The following is an 18,511-nucleotide window of genomic DNA, read 5'->3' as shown; positions in this document are numbered from 1 at the left end:
ACACAGTACCTTAACAAAGTTTCTACATATATCCAAAACATATATTTTTCTACAAGATTTCACCAGAATGGTAGAACTTGTATAAAGAACTTATACAAGAGTGAGAACATGTGGTCTACACTAACAAACAATCTAAAATTTAGTAATCCCCCTCCACCTCCAGCAACTGCCTTTTCTCGCTCTTGGTGGTAGAACAATTAGCTCATAAGGACCACCATTGTATAACCATTCATCAACGGCAGCAGCTTCCCATATTGGGTATAGCATCCATTTAATCATGCCATTCAACCTAACAAAATAACAAAGAGTGATTTTAATGATAAACTGATAAACATATATCAAAATTTCAAACTAACAGCAGGCACAGGTGAAGCTATAAGATCACTATCACTACTAAATATGTAAATTTGTTGAGGGTTTAGCTTAGGAACTTCCATATTAAGAACTCAGCTAAAGGACCAAAATTAAAAGTGAAACTGTGAAATACAAAGCAGATCATATAGTCTGAATGTTCAAGAGATACTTTTAATTTCTTTGTAATCAATGACAAAATATAATAGCTGCATAGCCCAAATTTGATGGGGGCAATCAGACAATGACAAATGCATTTTGCATTAAGTAGAAGCAAAGATAAGATATTCACCTACTAAAAAAAAAAAGGTGCTGAAGCAAAATTACACCCCAATAACTGAAAAGGGGACCAAGGCAAGCTCCAAGGTATTTAGTGGCAAATGCAGGTGAAATTTTTTTGGCACGATTTTGATTTCAAGACAAGCCAATTAAATTCACAGTATGCTTAACTATTTAAAGCTTCTGTGCTGGACAAAAACAAGAAATCAAGGAAAGAAAAAAATTCAAAAAATTACACAAGAAATTATTTATAGCAAAAAACGAAAAAAAAAAATTAAAGGAGGAAATCTTTGACAAAGAAATCAAGAAAGGAGGGAAAAAAAACTTTTTGATAAGCAAATAAGAGTGTGAGTAGCAATATAGCTTAGAAAACCAGTTGTGCATAACAAATCAAGAATTCAAGCAGATCATCAAGCTTTATACTCAAAAGGAAACCCAGTCACTAAACAAAACTCTAAGGGATTCAGTCACTTCTAAAAGGCAAATAAAAAGAGAAACAAAAAGAAAAATAAAAGAGAAAAGACAATAAAGAGAAAGAGAGGAGGACCCGGCGGCCACCAGTGGTGGTGGCACCGACGATAGCACCTCCAGCGGCCGAAGGAGAGAGATAGGAACGTACTGGAACTCCGCCGGTAGTGGAGGTGTGGGACGTAGTGGCTGCTAGCTGTAGCCATGGGGAGATTGAGCAATGGCGTGAGAGAGTTTTTGAATTTTGGGTAGAGAAAGATCTGAAGAGGGAGTTTTTTGTTTTTTTGGGTAGCTGAAGGATCCGGTTGAGTTAAAAGAGCCTCTAGTTCAAGTGTAGTTAAGTGTGGTTTGGGTTAAATGGGTTAAGGTATGACGTGGCATGTTTTTGAGCGTGGATCATTTAAAATAAAATCCCTACCGTGAACTGGAGCCTCTCCATTTCAAAGGGAAATGGAGAGGATCCGGATCCAAGGTAAACCCGGAATTGATAACCGATAACCATTTATTTTGATTGCAAAACTTATTAACAGACAAAAGATTAGAAGCTAAATAAGGTAAGCTAAGTATGTTTTTCAAGAGAAATTTATGAGTATGAAACTCACCATTGCGGCATTGCCTACATGAGTAATAGGAAGTTCAAAACCATTTCCCAGAGTGACTGTCTCAGTACCATTAGTTGGTTGCTGCTGTAGAGTAGACAGATTGGGTGTGTAGTGGTCAGATGCACTTGTGTCAGTAAGCCAGCCCTTGAGATTGAGAGGAATTTGCAGGCACAGACAGATACAAGCCACAGATAGGGCGTGTACTTGGCTCAAAGTCCGTATAAGACACCTTGCATGCATTTTCAGTGTCAGCAATTTACTGCCATTTAGCCACTTAATGCACGTGTAAGGTCTGTTTGGGAACAGCTTATTTAGTTGAAATTGAAAACTTTTTGCTGAAAATATAATTAAAAAAAAAAATTAAAAGTTAGCTGAATAATAGAACCCATAAATAGTACCAAAAAATACAATGAAACCCATGAATAGTAAAAACAAAAACAAAAACAAAAAACAAAAAACTCAAATAAGTTGAAGAATAAGCAAATCCCATATACACTCGTAGTATATAAACCCCAAATTTTATCATTCAATCATCAAGAATCAAAATCTCTCATCAAGGAACACTAATCATAAGTGTCTTCCTAACATCAAACACAAAGTTAGGGTCATTGGAATAGCAACCCATTTTAGCCAAATAAATTTCTGATCCCTACCCAATTTGACCCGTACCCAATCGGGCCAAACTCAAACCCATTTGACCCGAACAGTTTGACAGTTCTAGTTTAAGGGCACTTTTCTCCAATACACTTTTTTTATATGTTTTTTTTTACGCTAACAATGATCTCCAAAGCTTACTATTCCCTCGAGTGTGTCTTTTAGTCCCTTGTCCTTTTTTTTTTCAATGCTACACCCTTGTCCTACACCCAACAACATAACAAGAAGGAATCCCTTAAGTTGGTTTCAAGGTAAGGTTTCTAATAAAAAAAAGTCATGAATCCTATGAGACCGTACGAATCACCAAAACACCTCCTTATTTCCTTGAGAATTTCTCTCTAACACATTTGTCTAGGGATATTTTCTCGAGTTACATCTAGTTGTAGGCTTCCAAGTGTGTCCCTCCTATTTATGTGCATCATTGCAAACGTTACACTACGTAGTGAAATATTGCCACCACAATCTTTTCGAATTTTATTTCTATCATTTATTTATTAAAAAAATTAATTAATTAATTCTCTTCTAATACAAGTCTACAACCCATAAATTTTTTTTTTTTTTATTTTATAATTAAAACCCAATTCCATTTCCATCTATTGTTTGTAACATTTGGATCTACATTCACACCCATAATGTAAAGGATCGTCAAGATGAGATTGAAAATCCTTTTCAGTTAAGCTATACCCATGGACACACAAGCTTGTTACGAAACAACCCAGAGAAAAAAATTAAGGTAGTGGCAAAGCAAACTAGGATGCCATTTAAGAACCTCAAAAGCACGCTACATATTCGATAACATTGATCATCAAAATTAATCATGACTAAATTTTTTTTTTAAATTATATATAAAAAAATCCGTAAGAAATATGTATTCAAAAAATGATAAAAATGAAATATTTTTATCAGTACAAATTAAGAAATGATAAAAATGAAATACTGTCAAAGTAGTGTTTTTTTACTTTCTATTTAAAAAATTAAATTGAAGTTGCTCCATCTTTTGCTCAATGAGGCATTGAGGCCTTCTGAAATGTTGATCTTATATATCTCACTCCTTCTTTGAAATGCAACAAATAACGTAATTATCCTGTACAATAACAAAAATAATGAGATTTAGGACCCACACGATAATTAATTGAAAAGCGAAAAAAAAATTGTGATATAACAATTGTCACAAGAAACAGAGCAAGGATGTTAAACAAAGAAGGTAACTTATAAATACAAAATTTTGAATTAAAAGAACATTTAGTAAATTTGAACAATATGAAATATTAAAACCAAAAGTGGGTCACCATAATTGTAACCAAATAAAATGGGAGAGCATAAGAATTTAATTAAAGTCGGACTCATTATGCTTAGAAGTTAGAACCCATCAACACCCAATTCCCAGAATATGTAAATTAAAAAGGCCACGGTGTTGTTCTCTCGCACACATTAATAACTTTGAACAATATGCAACATTAAGCAAGAATCATTAAAAACCAAAACTGGGTCACCATTATTGCAAACCAAATAAAATGGGTGCTAACTATTGGAGTAACAAGTAATATTAATTATCAAAAAAGTAACAATTTATATCACACACTGTGTCCAAAAGTCCCAGACCACAAATTCGATCACATTAACTAAGAAACATAACCCCCCAGAGTCCACTAACAAGTAAAACCATGGAGTTCCAAACAAATATTAGTTAAAGTTATACCACCAAAAATCAAAATTGGCCACTTGAAAAAAATGGTCAAAACCTCACTGGTAGAGTCACATAAATTCAGTGACTGAAATCTAAGTTACAAATCAATAAATTAAGGAAAACCCATTTTAGTATATGAGCCATAAATCAAAATCCTATCCTAAATTTAATAACTTAGAGACAGATACAATCCCCATATATATAGACAGAGAGAGAGGTTTCAAAGAAAATCAAGAAACAGAGCATTAGAATGGATATTAAAAAAAATCAGGAAAATCAAGAGCCTTACATGATTAGCAGTGTTTCCATACACTCCGTCGAGCCGGAATTCATGCATGGTCCATCTTCCCATGCCGTTGAAGCCATTCTTGGCGACGAAAGTGAAACTTCTCTTTGAACCATAATGTGTTTCGTTAAGAAAAAGTTGTTCATCCTTTTGACATCTCCAAGTTCCACACTGTGTAGATCTCTCAATTCGCTTCCCTTTCTGATTCTTCTTCTTCAGTTTTGCGTAGAAATAGAGACGCTCCATGTGGGTTTCTTGAAAGACTTTTATCCATGCGTTAGGATCCCCATAAACATCACATTCAGTGACATAATTCATTGAATCCTCAAACATTGGCTCTCCATTGACCCTGTTGAGAAGATAGTAGAGAACAATTTCTGGGTCTGTGGGACCAAAAACAACACCGGGTGGCAAGTCATACATGGCTAAAATCTTGAGCACAGATGTATGATTAGAATCTTGGTGGTGTGTTAAAGAATGTGTTCAAAGGGTTTGAACTTTTTGAAGTTTGAAAAGCAAGCAATTTTTTTTTTCTTTTTTGGAAACGAAAGAGCAAATGATACTGAAGCTAAGATAATCAATGGAAGAAGACTAGGATTGAGGTTTCCGAATACTTAAGGGATTATTATATCAGAGATACAGAGAATGGCGGTTTGGGGATGTTTAGGGGTAAATGGTTAATTACAGGAATAAACTTCCAACGGTCAAAATGGCTAAATATAATTTCAAATTTTTAATATTAAATCTGGGGTTAGTTCATTGACGTGATGACTTGTTTAGTAAAGTTGAGTCTTTGAGAGTTGCGAGTAGAGAGGCCAATAGGAATGGGAGAGGAAGAAGATGAACAAATTGGTGATAAAGAGGTTATTTTCATTTTTTATTTTCCAATGACATATATGACTACCAACTCTTTGGGCACCAATTTTATGGGTATTAATATTTTTTTTTTGAAATACATATATATTAATTATAGGGTAATACCTGTTGCACACAACATACATCATTTTACGATTTTAAAATTCAAAATCATGACTTCAATTCAAAAATAAGATAGGTGTAAAATTGTGTATAACAGTTTGTGTGTGATAACCACAACCCTTAATTTTATGGTGCATTTAACTAAAAGACTAGGATTAACTTGCAATTTATGGTTGAAGAAAGTAATAAACTTTGTTCGGGCATTTTTGCAAGCTTGGTGGTGGCAGCAAAGTTAACTGAGGCCCACATTTGAGTTAAACATCTCCTATTTTCTTCTTTTTCTTTTTTTGGGTTAAACAAGCACGTATGAATATTTGCACTTTAAGTCCTTCCTATTCACATGATTTTTTTTAATTGAAGGATGATATTCCACTGTTTGACACCAACCAATAATTTGAGCCCAATTCCTATGTATATTTCATGACTAATAATTTTCACTTCTAACATTTACTATTGAATTTTTCCTCCGCTTTGATTCTTTTGAGACCCTCTTAATGGCAACTTCTGTGTTGAATTCACTTAAAAATCCCCTGTAAACGCCTCTAAATCCTCCTCCTTCAGCAAAGTTGCTTTGGCAGTGGAGAAACTAACACTAGCCCATTTCGGCAAAATTTTATGAATATGTTGAGAAATGAATTACCCAGTTTTTACAAGTTCGTTCCTTGAATTTGTGTCAATAACAGACTTTGTTTCGATAATCATGAGTATTATTTATGCTTACTTTTCTTGATTACTCTTGCTTCTGTTTAGTTTTAGAGCTCCAACTTTACACACACATGTACATACATTCCCAATATATGCATGTACAGGTTTTCTTGATGTTTATGATATGAGGATAATGTCAGATTAATGGATCACATGATCCTCTGCTCTTGTGCTGTGCTTACCCAAAACCAATCATGTGTTTGGCCGCTTGTGCTCTACAACCCTCAATTTCAAAAACAATATACATGGGTCAAGGCTAGGATTAACCCTGCCTTCCCATATCTTCACTCTGTTCTAAAGGTTGTTGGCGGTGCATCATGCTCTATTTTGGACAAAAGGCAGAGTTTGAGCCAATCATGGTTCTTCTAATGTTCACTGTTCTTATTTTACATAATGTCTCAAATGGGGCGTAGACAAAAAGAAATAAATGATTATCTGTACATTGATAATGCAACTGTACAATTCTATACAAAAAAATAAAATGCAATTGCTTTTGTGGTCACCAAATAACAACATAGGCTTTTGTAGACAAGTGTGCCTCTCTCCCTATGATAAAGTAGAGATCATAGGTACCTCTGGGAAGGAATAAATATGAGAATGCTATTCCAATTGTGTGGCCTACTTTGATAATTAAATTCAAAGAATTTGGGTTGGCCATCCCATCTATGTCCCTGTTTAATTGGCCAATTAATATAAATGTTATCTATAGTACTTGTGGAACTTTCAGACACACACAAATATGAAGATAATGCTCAGGATTCGTTAAGTTCTTCACTACCCAAGAGAAGGGTATTTCCATTTTGGGTTCAATCCCCTGGATACGGACGAGCTTGATTTCAACATTATCAGATGGATAGAAAGACTCCACATTTTCACTCAAATATTTCTCCCCCTCTTCTGAAGGAACCTTCTGTTCATTCTCGTCTTCATCTCTTGATGATTCCTCATTTGTTGAGGATTTGTTTGGAAAATATTCAGGAAGAATACTTTTTACTGCATCTTGTAAGGTGAAGTAATTACCTGCAGTACAAGAAATTAAGCAATGAATAGTCCTCAAGATGCTGAAACAAGTTGGCAGGTCACCACTAGATAAGATGTGCATGCACCAGGATTAATGTTACAGTTAGAAGACTAGATGAAAACCAAGATAAAAAGAAGGAAATGAATCGTACACACATCTCTCAAGTATCATTCTCCTAAACCAGTTGTCATCTGCAATTTCACTAAGCTTATTAAATATTCTAAAAACTGAACCAGAACGTGAGCCAGAAAGATGATCCAATCATGATTCAACATTACAAGGGGACATCAATTCTTGAAAATTTTGGACACAACACAGTGGGGATACAACGATTGATTAATACATGTTTTTAGGTATATTTTATTTATTTATAGGCATATTTCATGTTTATTTTAAGTTTTTGAAATAAATAATAACTATCCAACTCTTTTATAATCATATCTAAAAACAAAAAGAATTTTTTAAATTTTTTTTCCTCCCAACACAATAAGGATAAATAAGTACAAGTATCCCTGGCATGTCTGACATGGACACAAAATGGGAGGTTTTGAAGTGTCTATTGCTTCTTAGCCGATAACATCATAAACACAACTACTAAATCAATTTAAAAACAATATAATTGTATTAAATCCCTTATTCGTTTTTTGCTCAAGTAAATCCCTCGTTTGTTAGAGAGCTTCATCATTGAGATTTTTTTTTTTTTTGGGCCCCTTTTTGGTGCTGAATAAAAAAGATCAAGGGCAATGATCAGATGCAGCAACTGTCTACCTGGGCAGCACCATGTGGCTCCTTATCCACTAAGAACTAGTGCTTGAGGGGTCTACATGGACCAACAAGGGGCTTGAATCTAGGGCTTGCTTCTTCGATGATTTATTATTGTTTGAGCAAGCCATGTGGATGAGGACAAGATGTTGTGGCTTCCTTCAAAAAGGGGTTTTAGGTGAAAAGTTACAGCAAAGCTATGTGATTGGGGGGCAATTGTTCTTTTTCTTGGAAGTGTTTGAGTAAAACCAAGGGTGGCCTTCTTCATGTGGTCTGCAGCAATGGAGAAAATTCTTATGACATATATTTTGAGAGGGGTGGCACTCAAGAGTTAATGTTAGTGCCTAGTAGATGAAGTGGAAATATAAGGAAAGATAAAGATATTTGTTTAAAGATAGGGTTAGCTAATATTGAAGGCAAGGACTTGTTAATTAAAGAGGTGACAAGAATATGGATAGGATAAAATCGCAGAAAAGAATACTCGCAGTCAACAGTATGGGTAAAGCCCAAAACACAGGTATGGAACTACAGTTAACAGGGGGTATAATTCATATGTATTCACCAAAAACACTCAAATAAGGTGGTTAGTTGGCAGTAAGATATATCAATTTTCTAAACAGCAATTGTGTAGTACTTTTTTCTCTGTCGACTAGCCATAAAAGAAAGTAGTCTATTCTATCCTGATGAATAATCCTTTTTTCCTGTTACAATCTATTGCATAAGAAAACTAAAAACACAGAATGAAAAGGCAACAAATTAAGCTCACCATATTTACAGACTCCAAACAAATTGTTCTAACAATAGAGCGTTGCTTACCTTCTTCTCCATGGATCTCAACAGGCCGATTTATGTAAGAAATTTTGTCCCAACTATCAATTTGAGGTGCATCTTCTAGATCATCAAAATCCTCACTGACACTCCAAACATACAATCGAACTGGAACTCTACCTAATAATAGCTCCAACAATCATAAGCTTATTCACAGCAAAGATTAGAAAAAATAGGAAAGAAGTAACACCTACAACTCCCACTAAAAAAATTAACATAGCTACATATTTTGAAAATCTAACAATTGGATTGCATATTCTCAAAGTTCTTAACATGCATATCAAATTTCATGTCAATCGGACGTTATTTACTATTCGATCCATAAGTTTATCTTTTATGCATAATTTTAGACTACAAAAACTCGAAATTTAAACATTTAATTGCTGACATAATATTGATCTTTGATCTTTTGAAAATTTTGCAAGCATGAAAAATATAAGAAGAAAATGAGTTATAGCTATTAAATACAAAATAGTTTGTAGCCAAACTTTGTTCCTAAAAACATAACAAAAGAAATGTTGTGACAAAGTAGTTGTAAAAGGCAGACTTTATCAAGTAAATTACAACTTTGAAAAAGTGGTTATCGCACAATTTTCAAAGTTACTAAACATAAGCATTCACACCATATCAACCATATGGCCAGAAGCTCGTAAAAAAATAATAATAATAATTTGACAGGTTCCTTAATGGGTTTGAAAGCAAAATGTAATCCAATAACATTGGAGCACATCTCCATGGACATTGAGAAGGAGAGAGCTCAAGCAAAAAGGATGTATTTAAATTTAATATACGCACAGATAAAATCCTAGAAACCATTTCCTAGGAAAAAGGGTTCCCAAGAAGAACTATGTGCGAGAAATTTTAACCCCAGAAAGAGAAAAAGACTCAAAATAAGGATACCTAAATGAAAATAAAGAACAGAGAAAGCAAACCATGGATTACTGGTGTAGTGGCTCATACAAAGCAAAGGGCACAGAGGCTCAGAGGAAGAACATCTAGAAAGCACGGACGCGGCTGGGAGGGTGGCGCACCCGAGTCCGACGCGGCGCGACGCGGGACGCGGCGTCCGACGCGGTTGACCGCGAGTCCGGCCGCGTCTGAGTTTTTTTTTTTTTTTTTTTCTCGGATTCGAGCCGAATCGGCTGGATTCGCGCCGACGCGGCTCGATTCGCGCCGAATCGGCTTCGATTCGCGCCGAATCGGGCCGATTTCGGCCAGAATCGGGCCGTATCGGCAATATCGGGTCGTATCGGCCGGCGACCGATACGGCCGATACGGCCGAAATCGGCCGAAATAGGCCGAAACAGGCCGAAATCGGCCGAAATTGGCCTTAAAACTCGCCGGAGAAGCCGAAATTCTGACCTCAGATGTGTTTTTTTGCCTTCTTCTTTCTTTGTTTTATGAATCAAGTATATTAATGTGTTTTTTAAGAATATTTTAATAGTAAAAATATATAGAAAATATAAATAAAAATATTTTTAATAATTTTTTAATCGCCGAGTCCCGCCGCACCCGCACCCTACTTTTTCAAAAATTGCCGAGTCCCGCACCCGCACCCGCACCCGCACCCGAGTCCCGAAACGCACCCGTGCTTCATAGAAGAACAAAGTCTCATAAAAATTGGACTATCAAGAAAAGTAAAAAGAAGATAGTTTTACTTCATTTCCCCTACTTGAGATGTAAACTGGCCTAGTCTAATTGATATTGAGAATAGTATTTAGGTTTTCACATAAGTATGTCAGTGGTTTGGCTTCTTTTGATTTTGTAACTTAAGGAAACTAAGCTAATTTATAGATAGCCTCCCTCACTAGCTGTAGTAATGGTCCACTGGTTTGTTTTAAATTTATTCTGATATGAAAGTATATTGCTTGAATAAAATAATATGTTTACGTAGTTTAAAAATTGGTCACCGCCAAAAACTAGCAATATGATCAGTTATCTCACAATTTCAATCTTGCACATTAGGTAGACCTAAGTAAATCTTTCAAAGCCATTAACTTATGAACATGATATAAGGTGAGCTCCGTATAAACTAATTAGCATCATTACCTGATGGACCTAGAACATAATGGTATAAAATATGCTATATACAAGAACAACAACACAACAAAGCTTTAATCACAAAATTTTGGGGTTGGATATGGATCCTCAACAAATTAGTTAAGGTCGGCCACATATATTCTTTTCCTCCATTCTTATTCTATCTGAAGTTATACTTTCTATTACTTCCTCGATTGACATATACTTTAATGTTATTTTTGGTCTTCCTCTACCTAAATCTATCTATTGCTCATGGAAACATAGAAAATGATTCGTTGACATTTATTTTTTCATTATTTAACATGTTTGTAAATCAATTACAGTGAAGCACCGAGACTGGAATGTGCTTTCGGTAGACTTTGCTCACCTGTCTTGACTTGTCCTTGTCCACCACTATCTGTGTATTCATCTCCAACTGTTCCGAGCTTAAGTTTAGATGATATCCGTACGTAGGCTTCCAAATTACCTGCTATACAATGTCTGTTAACACACTGAAAAGCTCAACAAGCTAATGAAAATGCTGCATTCAGTGCTCACAACCCAAAGTAAATGCTTTTTGAGGAAATATATTAAAAAAAAAAAAAATTTGTGTTTCAAAAAACTAATACAAAATACAATAATCCCAAGAAGTATAATCAATTTTATAATATGAAAAATATTTTTATGCTTATCAGTCAAATAATTTTTGTGTTACAATAAATTTCTTTTTTATTGGAGAAACAATGAACAAATATGGCTTATCTGTTTTACAATGAATAAATAAAATGAACAGAAGCAAATTTAGATTGGGCTTAACTGTTTTTTTTTTTTTTTAAATATGATAATTTGATAATTAGGGGTATCTAAATCCTGGACGTCTCCATTGCAAACGCCAGGACGTGCCAGTCAAGCTACAAGATTCTTAGCGGCTTTTATCTGTTTCTACTCTCTACCTCATTTGGTATAATTTTCTAAAAATCATTTGTAAGAAAAGTACTTTCCTTTGATTTTTTAGAAATGGTCAGACAGCAAACTTATATATGAAATATCTAAACAACTACGGCGTACCTATACTAACAGGTGCATTTCTTAATAGGACAAAGTTTGAAAGGTAATAGATAACCTTATTAATTTCTGGGTGAGTAGCTGAGACTCCTGGAACAAGCTTGTCTATGGCAGCCAACATCTTATGGACACCAAGTAACATCATTTGTACTTGGCAGCTTAAGATATATGATCTGTGAATCACTAGCAATGATATGAATTGTACACGATAAAGTAATGGGTGAATTATTGGAATCTAAGCAACTCAAGGTACTAGCTTGAATCATTAGGCAGGGGAAGCTCTATGCATAGGCTCCCAAATTGTGCGTCAACAATCAGTTTCAACAGGATTTTTTTATTAAAAAAAATGTGGGTTGTGACTTGTGAGCTCTCTCCACGCTCTTAATGCCCCACACCAAAATCACTTTTTGTAAGCCAATCTCCCACACAATGGATTGTCAACATTAGCCATCAAATCTTCCAATGGCCACACACCACGCATCATGTTACCCAAGGTAAACTAAAATTCCTTATTTTAAAAAGTAGTACATTTTCATCTATTTTTAATAAATTTTATGCTTGAACCATGATTTTGATTATCTACATAAAATTAGTTATGGTTTGGTTAGGATTAATTGATCTAATAATGTATTAAATTCATATTTACTTGAGCAGGTTGGGGCTTTTGCGTGATTCCATTGTTAAGTGAAACTGCAATAGTATCTTTAATAAAATAAATCCTATTGTGCTATGCATTGAAATTTATTTTAAAATTTTCATATTAAAATTTTAAATTGTAGTAGTATTTTTTTTATTATAAATTTCTACTAGAAAATAGCAATTTGGATATGAAAAACTTAAAGAAAAATATGAGAGAGAGAGAGAGAGAAATAAAAATAATAATTTGATCTCAAATAACATCTCTAAATAAATTTTTGCTAATAATATAGATGAGAATCTCACAAATGAGCAAGAAATTTATCAAAAGAGTTAGAAGATAATGAAATTATACAATATAAGACATAGCACTGGAAACAATTAGAACAATGTTCAAACAAGTAATAGAATAATTCTTGATGATATAAAGATTAGATATTTTTTATAATGCATGTGTAGAATTTCACCACCGATATTTAATCTAACAATTAGATTATCAAAAAAAATAAATAAATAAAGGTTTTTCAAAATTACTATAGATAAAATCCTACTTAAAAGTTAAAACCAAATACATCACAAGAATATTAAGCAGATTACACACATTAACAATTGAAAAAATGATGTCAGCAAAATTTAAATACTAACACTTAAATAATAATTTTGTATGTAAAAAAGCATGAACAATGGATTTTAAATAAAAATATAGATATATAAATAAATAAATATTGAATAAATATTATTTAATCGATATTTGAATATAAAAATGGTCCTACTTAAAGTTGTTGCTTTTCAGATTATATCAATTCAGTCCTGTGATTAGGATCATGCAAATGGCACTTCATTGTTCATAGTGTTACATTTCACCTATTGTGTTGATAATGATAAACAAATTTGCCTTCATTTTAGCGTTTATGCATCAATTCAAAGCATCAAGATGTGGGAAAAAATATGTATAATCTCCCAGTTATTTAGAAATTAGCAGACATACCATTTAAAACAGAGCGCCAAAGCTCCACCTGATCAGGTTGAGACATGTTCATGACATTCTTGCAGTTTCCATTGATTATATATGCTGCCTGTTTGTCAGAAATAAACATTACTGTTGACAATCATTTTCTTGGTGTACATAACAATTAATTTCAAAAACATGTACATTTCCATTGATAGATTTTTATTTTTAATAAGTTTGGCCTCAAGAAGAGGGGGAAAGGGAGATTTGATTGAACTAGTGACATCCACTTCATGAGGCATGATCCCTAGCGAATAGTGCTACCCTTTGGCATTTCCATTGATATGTTATTACAGTTTCCAATCATTATAAAAATATATATTAAACAAAATAAAGACTATTAACAAGAAATGAACAGCTGCATTCCATCAACAAAAATTTTAGCACCTCAGTTTCTGGGTTACAGATTTATTGTTCAATACTCTCACCATATTTTTCTCCGCAATAGCTAGGTTGTCAAGTAAACCTATTTCACTCTTTCCTATCATTTTTAATAGGGCCTAGGTCTTTGTATGAAAAGGTAGGGGGATTAGGGTGGGAATAATCATAAGATGCATTAGAACTGTAAGGACTGAGTTCTCAAATCTTGTAAAGGAAGACGCACTTGGTCGAAATCATTTCAGTTTCAATTCCAGACATTAATGAAAGGTCAACTTCTGGACCATACAACAAAAGCCTATGTAAAATATTCAAGCCAGACCATACTACACCAAAGCAACACATTGGATTTGGTTTGATATTTTGTAATTTGTTATCTCAATAATTAAGAGCAATGAAATGATTTTTACTGACCGTAAATCATCTTAGTTAATGCGGGATAAGCCTAATCCATGACTGCATGTGGTATTTCAAACAGCAGAATAAACTTAAGGGAAGTTAGAATAGCACAATGGCGAAGAAAATAAGCACCCAAACTAACCCATGAAAAGATGCTACTCAATGAATATTGATATTGATAGGTGTTCTGCAAGACACCACCCCTCCCCCACCCCTATCCCCAGCAGGTGCCAAAGAAAAGCCCAGTTAGAATTATCCAACCTATCCTCACAACCAAGGTAGAAGATGACAATGTCCCAAGGCTACCCATAGTAGAGCCTTAACTGAACCCCACTCACAGAGACTATATCAACATGAGGATAACTCTTCTTCTTCTTCTTTTTTTGGATTAGTAAAGAGGATAACTCTTATTTTAATTGGAAACAACATATTGTAAAGAACTAAGTATGACACACACAGAGAGGCATGCAATACACACAGGTTTATGAAATGAAACTTAAAACAAGCACTCTCAAGACACAATAGGGACAAATTGTGAAGGGAACTGATATCGAAACAAAAATTTCCAACAAAATAGAGCCCTATTTTGAAGGGATACACCAGCATGTACAGAAAGGAGCAAACTCTATCAGAACCAAAGAGTTAGAGAGCTTAATTTTATTTCTGCCCACATCCCCCCTTCAACCCAACCCCCCCCCTCCCCACCCCAAAAAAAAAAAAAAAAAAAAAAAAATACCAAGGCCTAAGTTGACATTTTATTCCAACCAACAACCTAACAAAAAGCCATCACTCGTAAACCACCATTATAATCTCAAATTACTTTTCTTAGCATGAAGCTAGAGTTCCATGTAAAGCTTGACCCAAAAAAAAAAAAACTAATGAGCTCTAGCTCAAACAGCATCTCCTCCCCCCAGAAGAAATGGAGGGTAAGATTGTGGGATCAAAACCAACTGGGTGTGTGTGTAAACTTACCAATCAAAAAAAAAAGAACAAAAAGTAAAGTGTTTACATTATTACACTGGAACTTAAGAAAATAATGATTATTAAGTTCAGTCCTCTTCATAATTTAAATGAACTTTGGATTGTATTATCAGACTTCAAAATTCTCTCATGAGCAGCCCAGTCAAGCAGAACAATACCTAACAACCTAGATCAGGCTGGGAAACTATCAATATTGCTTAGGCTAAATATGCAACAAGTACCTCAAACATTTTCTTCTATTTCCCATTAAGTATTGCCCCATCACATTTTCAACAACTATATCCCATTTTCAAACAATTTCTTCTATTTCCCATTAAATATGCAAATTTCCATATTTTGATGCCACGGTGAATTACATCAAAATTATTACAATCCAACAAACTTTTCCAACAATTATGGACTGACCTCTTTCAAAGAATTAATAAAGCCCCATTTTACACTATCTTCACCTTCACACGGGACTAATATATTTGATGGGTATCCTCTAAAATGTACCTGTAGAAAGAAGATCCAAAAATACAAATTTCACATAAAAAATGTTGCATAGGGAAATAAATATATATAAAAAATTAAAAATTAAAAGAAAAGAAAAAGAACCAGATTATTCCATCATCCAAAACATGTAGTCTGTCAAGAAAATATTCCTTGACTTGTACAAGAAACATAATTAATAGATTTTCCGTTGCTATTATCATATCAAATTCGTCTTGACATGGCAGTCTATATGGTCCAATTTCATCTACTTTAATAAATTTAGGAAACTGATGCATGTAACTTTATTTGTATCAACACATATTTGCATGGTTTTTCCTTAAAATCCTGAAATGAATTTCTCACTTCAAGGTTTTTCTTAAGGTTAAAATGTATAGGGGAAGTGAATGAGTCCCAATACCCAGTGCATGAGGCTCCCCACTTCTGTGGGGTCTAAGAGAGGCAATTGGTAGGAATCCTTGTCCCCATTTTTGGAGAGGGAGACTGATTCCCAGAATTTCATATTGCATAAATATAGAAATATTTGGTTGTTCACAGAAATGGGGAAATCTGGTTCCATATTATATATAGGAAAGCAGCTTCTGAAATAACATTATGTGTCCCATTATCAAATTTATATGAATCCACAACTATTTTTGGTTATTTTGGACCAAAATTTGTTTCATAATTTACTTTTTCATTCTTAACCTACCAGGGATAATTCAATTTGAAATGACATAAAGCAAATTTAAACAATGACCAGTAAATCAAAGCAGCTACATAGCATCACATAGCAATTGCTCAGACTTCAAAGACAAATTCAGACTCTTTTTCGTCCTTAATGAGCCTTATCTCATATTTCAATGGCAATTCAAACTATGAAAATACCAAAGCCATCAACATACTGTTAGATTCCAAGGTCTTTCTGGTTCAGCACATAGAAGGTCAAAAAGAACTCCTGTTGGTATATACCTACAAAATGGAGACAAATTCAGTCAACAAAATTTTTCAACCTGCGAGAAAATGAAAGAAAATACAACTTATATATAGGATCAAATAAGTATGCTACTAACACAAGATGCTAGTATCAGCTGTCTTGCATACATATAAGTATATGAAAATCGTGTCAATATATAGAGTAAAAAGAAATATCTTCTGTATATAAGGCAGAGCATACATCTCTATTTTTCTTTTGTTTATTAAATTACACTTTTTTTTTCTTTGTTCTTTTTTTTTTTTTATCAGTAGGTACACATGCACCCGGTGGATCTTGTACTCTCGACTTCACCCTCCACCTTTCTACTAGAAGTTATAAGGTGAGGAGGTGGCTACATTACACTAGTATATCGTATCAAAAAGTTTTGAGATTCATTAGAAATACATAAATACAGACACCCCATTTGAGTTTATAGCACATGAAAGCAATAAATGGTAGCAAGAACAATGACTAGTAGTTGTTATAGTTAACCCATTTAACAGTTTTTAACCGTAATAATAACTTTCTGTACAATATTCAATGGTGAATGTTAAAAATATCAACCAAAAATATATTACAGTATTAGCTACCCAGTACTATATAATGTAAAAACATTCCCAATCTTGATGAACAAATAGTTTTCAGGCTCTATCGTACTCTTATGTAATTTGATAGTCCTAAAAATCATATCAAGTTAGTCCCTTCGTGGTCTTGCCATTACATGGCAAAATTTGACAAGGCCATGTGGAAATCCATTTTAAAGACAAGATTATAGAATAACTAAGTTAGTAAATTTATAAGTTTTTGAAGACTACAAAAGAACTTTTCTGTTAAAGAGGTCAAGCCCTAATATTGTTGTCCTTGTTTATTGTATCTAATTCTACTTAGAGTGCAAGTAAAGTAATCCAAGTCTTACTTCAAGTACAAGCAAGGTCATTCGATTGTTAGTTTAGCATTTAGCCACCTATAAATACCAATTAACAGGTTCATTGTAATAAAACTCAACTCAATTTTTCTTTTTTCTTTTTTCATAATGTAGGAAAATTTTCTAAAAAAGAGTTCTGTTTACTCAGTAAAACCTACCAATAACTAATCCCACCCGCCAGAACTAGTTGTCAGCATTCACCTCGATGGGCAAAATATTTTATACTCATGCCCAGAAGAAAAAGCTTGACTCAACTTTTGTCACAAATAGTTTTTTTTTTAATTTACGACAAGGATCCCCTCGAGGAATGGCCTAATGGGACCACCCCTGACAGAGTTACGCTGGCGCCACATAAAGTGACAAAGTTATGATAGTGGATTTATGTAAGGACATCTCTCGATCACTCAGAACTCGTCACGTGAGTAATAGCACAAGTAATGCCACTTTATGCGGCACTAGCATTACTCCCCCTAACAGGGTAAAACCTCAGTCAAATCACTTTTTACAGTTAGTCCAGACACTCTCCCTTACCGATATACTTTTACCCAAATTAAATAAATAAATATATGTATAAATAAATTAAAATATAAAAAAAGTAAAAAGGCAGACCATTTGAGGGGCAAGCCATTGTAGTCGAACCAAACGGTGTCAGGGGAGCCAGGAGGGAGCGCGTTACTGAAATGGGGCTTTATTTGAGGAACCAACAAAGGTAAGTATCCAATTCGGGGAGCCAAGATCTGAAAACCCATTCACATACATACATACATACATAATTTTTACTTTTTTGAGCTTTTGCAATCAAAAAAAAAAAGTAGTGAATTAAGAAAATTTGTTGTTGAAGAATAGGAATTTACCAGTGCGGGCGGAGGAGTAGGGAGAGTGGTGACTTCGGATTCATGGAGATGAATTTGAAGCGGAATCGCTCCTTCCCATACGTACTTCTGTGCTTCTTCCATATTTTTCCCAATCTCTCTCTCTCTCTCTCAGTTTCCAAGCTCAATTTTGTATTTCTATTTTCTACGCTTCTTTTG

General features: G+C 34.1%; 1 protein-coding gene across 3 annotated transcripts; it reads right to left on the bottom strand.

The window, feature by feature from the left end:
* Positions 1 to 6,426: 6,426 nt before the first annotated feature.
* Positions 6,427 to 18,511, bottom strand: LOC115984535 (autophagy protein 5). 3 transcript variants are annotated; one of them, XM_031107573.1, is made up of 8 exons: positions 18,335 to 18,511; positions 18,090 to 18,217; positions 16,485 to 16,551; positions 15,514 to 15,603; positions 13,330 to 13,417; positions 11,029 to 11,130; positions 8,610 to 8,741; positions 6,427 to 7,030 (listed from the first exon to the last, which is right to left on the bottom strand). In XM_031107573.1, exons 1-8 carry the CDS (start codon positions 18,434 to 18,436, stop codon positions 6,714 to 6,716), a joined length of 1,026 nt encoding a protein of 341 aa, XP_030963433.1. In that variant the 5' UTR covers positions 18,437 to 18,511; the 3' UTR covers positions 6,427 to 6,713. The 3 variants fall into 3 exon arrangements, with proteins under 3 accessions (XP_030963433.1, XP_030963434.1, XP_030963435.1); XM_031107574.1 differs by having other exon boundaries at positions 11,029 to 11,127; XM_031107575.1 differs by lacking the exon at positions 8,610 to 8,741.

This window comes from Quercus lobata, chromosome 4 (genome assembly GCF_001633185.2).
Source record: "Quercus lobata isolate SW786 chromosome 4, ValleyOak3.0 Primary Assembly, whole genome shotgun sequence".
NCBI lineage: Eukaryota > Viridiplantae > Streptophyta > Magnoliopsida > Fagales > Fagaceae > Quercus > Quercus lobata.
This window is presented reverse-complemented; position numbering and strand designations above follow the sequence as displayed.

Bases quoted from the DNA above. Each gene is read 5' to 3' on its own strand.
- LOC115984535 (XM_031107573.1), bottom strand. From the start codon at position 18,436: ATGGAAGAAGCACAGAAGTACGTATGGGAAGGAGCGATTCCGCTTCAA. The intron at 16,552-18,089 runs GTCTGCCTTTTT...TCCATTTTGTAG, and splicing joins AATGGCTTGCCCCTCAAATG to GTATATACCAACAGGAGTTC. The intron at 8,742-11,028 runs GTGAGCAAAGTC...AGCTATTATTAG, and splicing joins ACAAGGACAAGTCAAGACAG to GTAGAGTTCCAGTTCGATTG.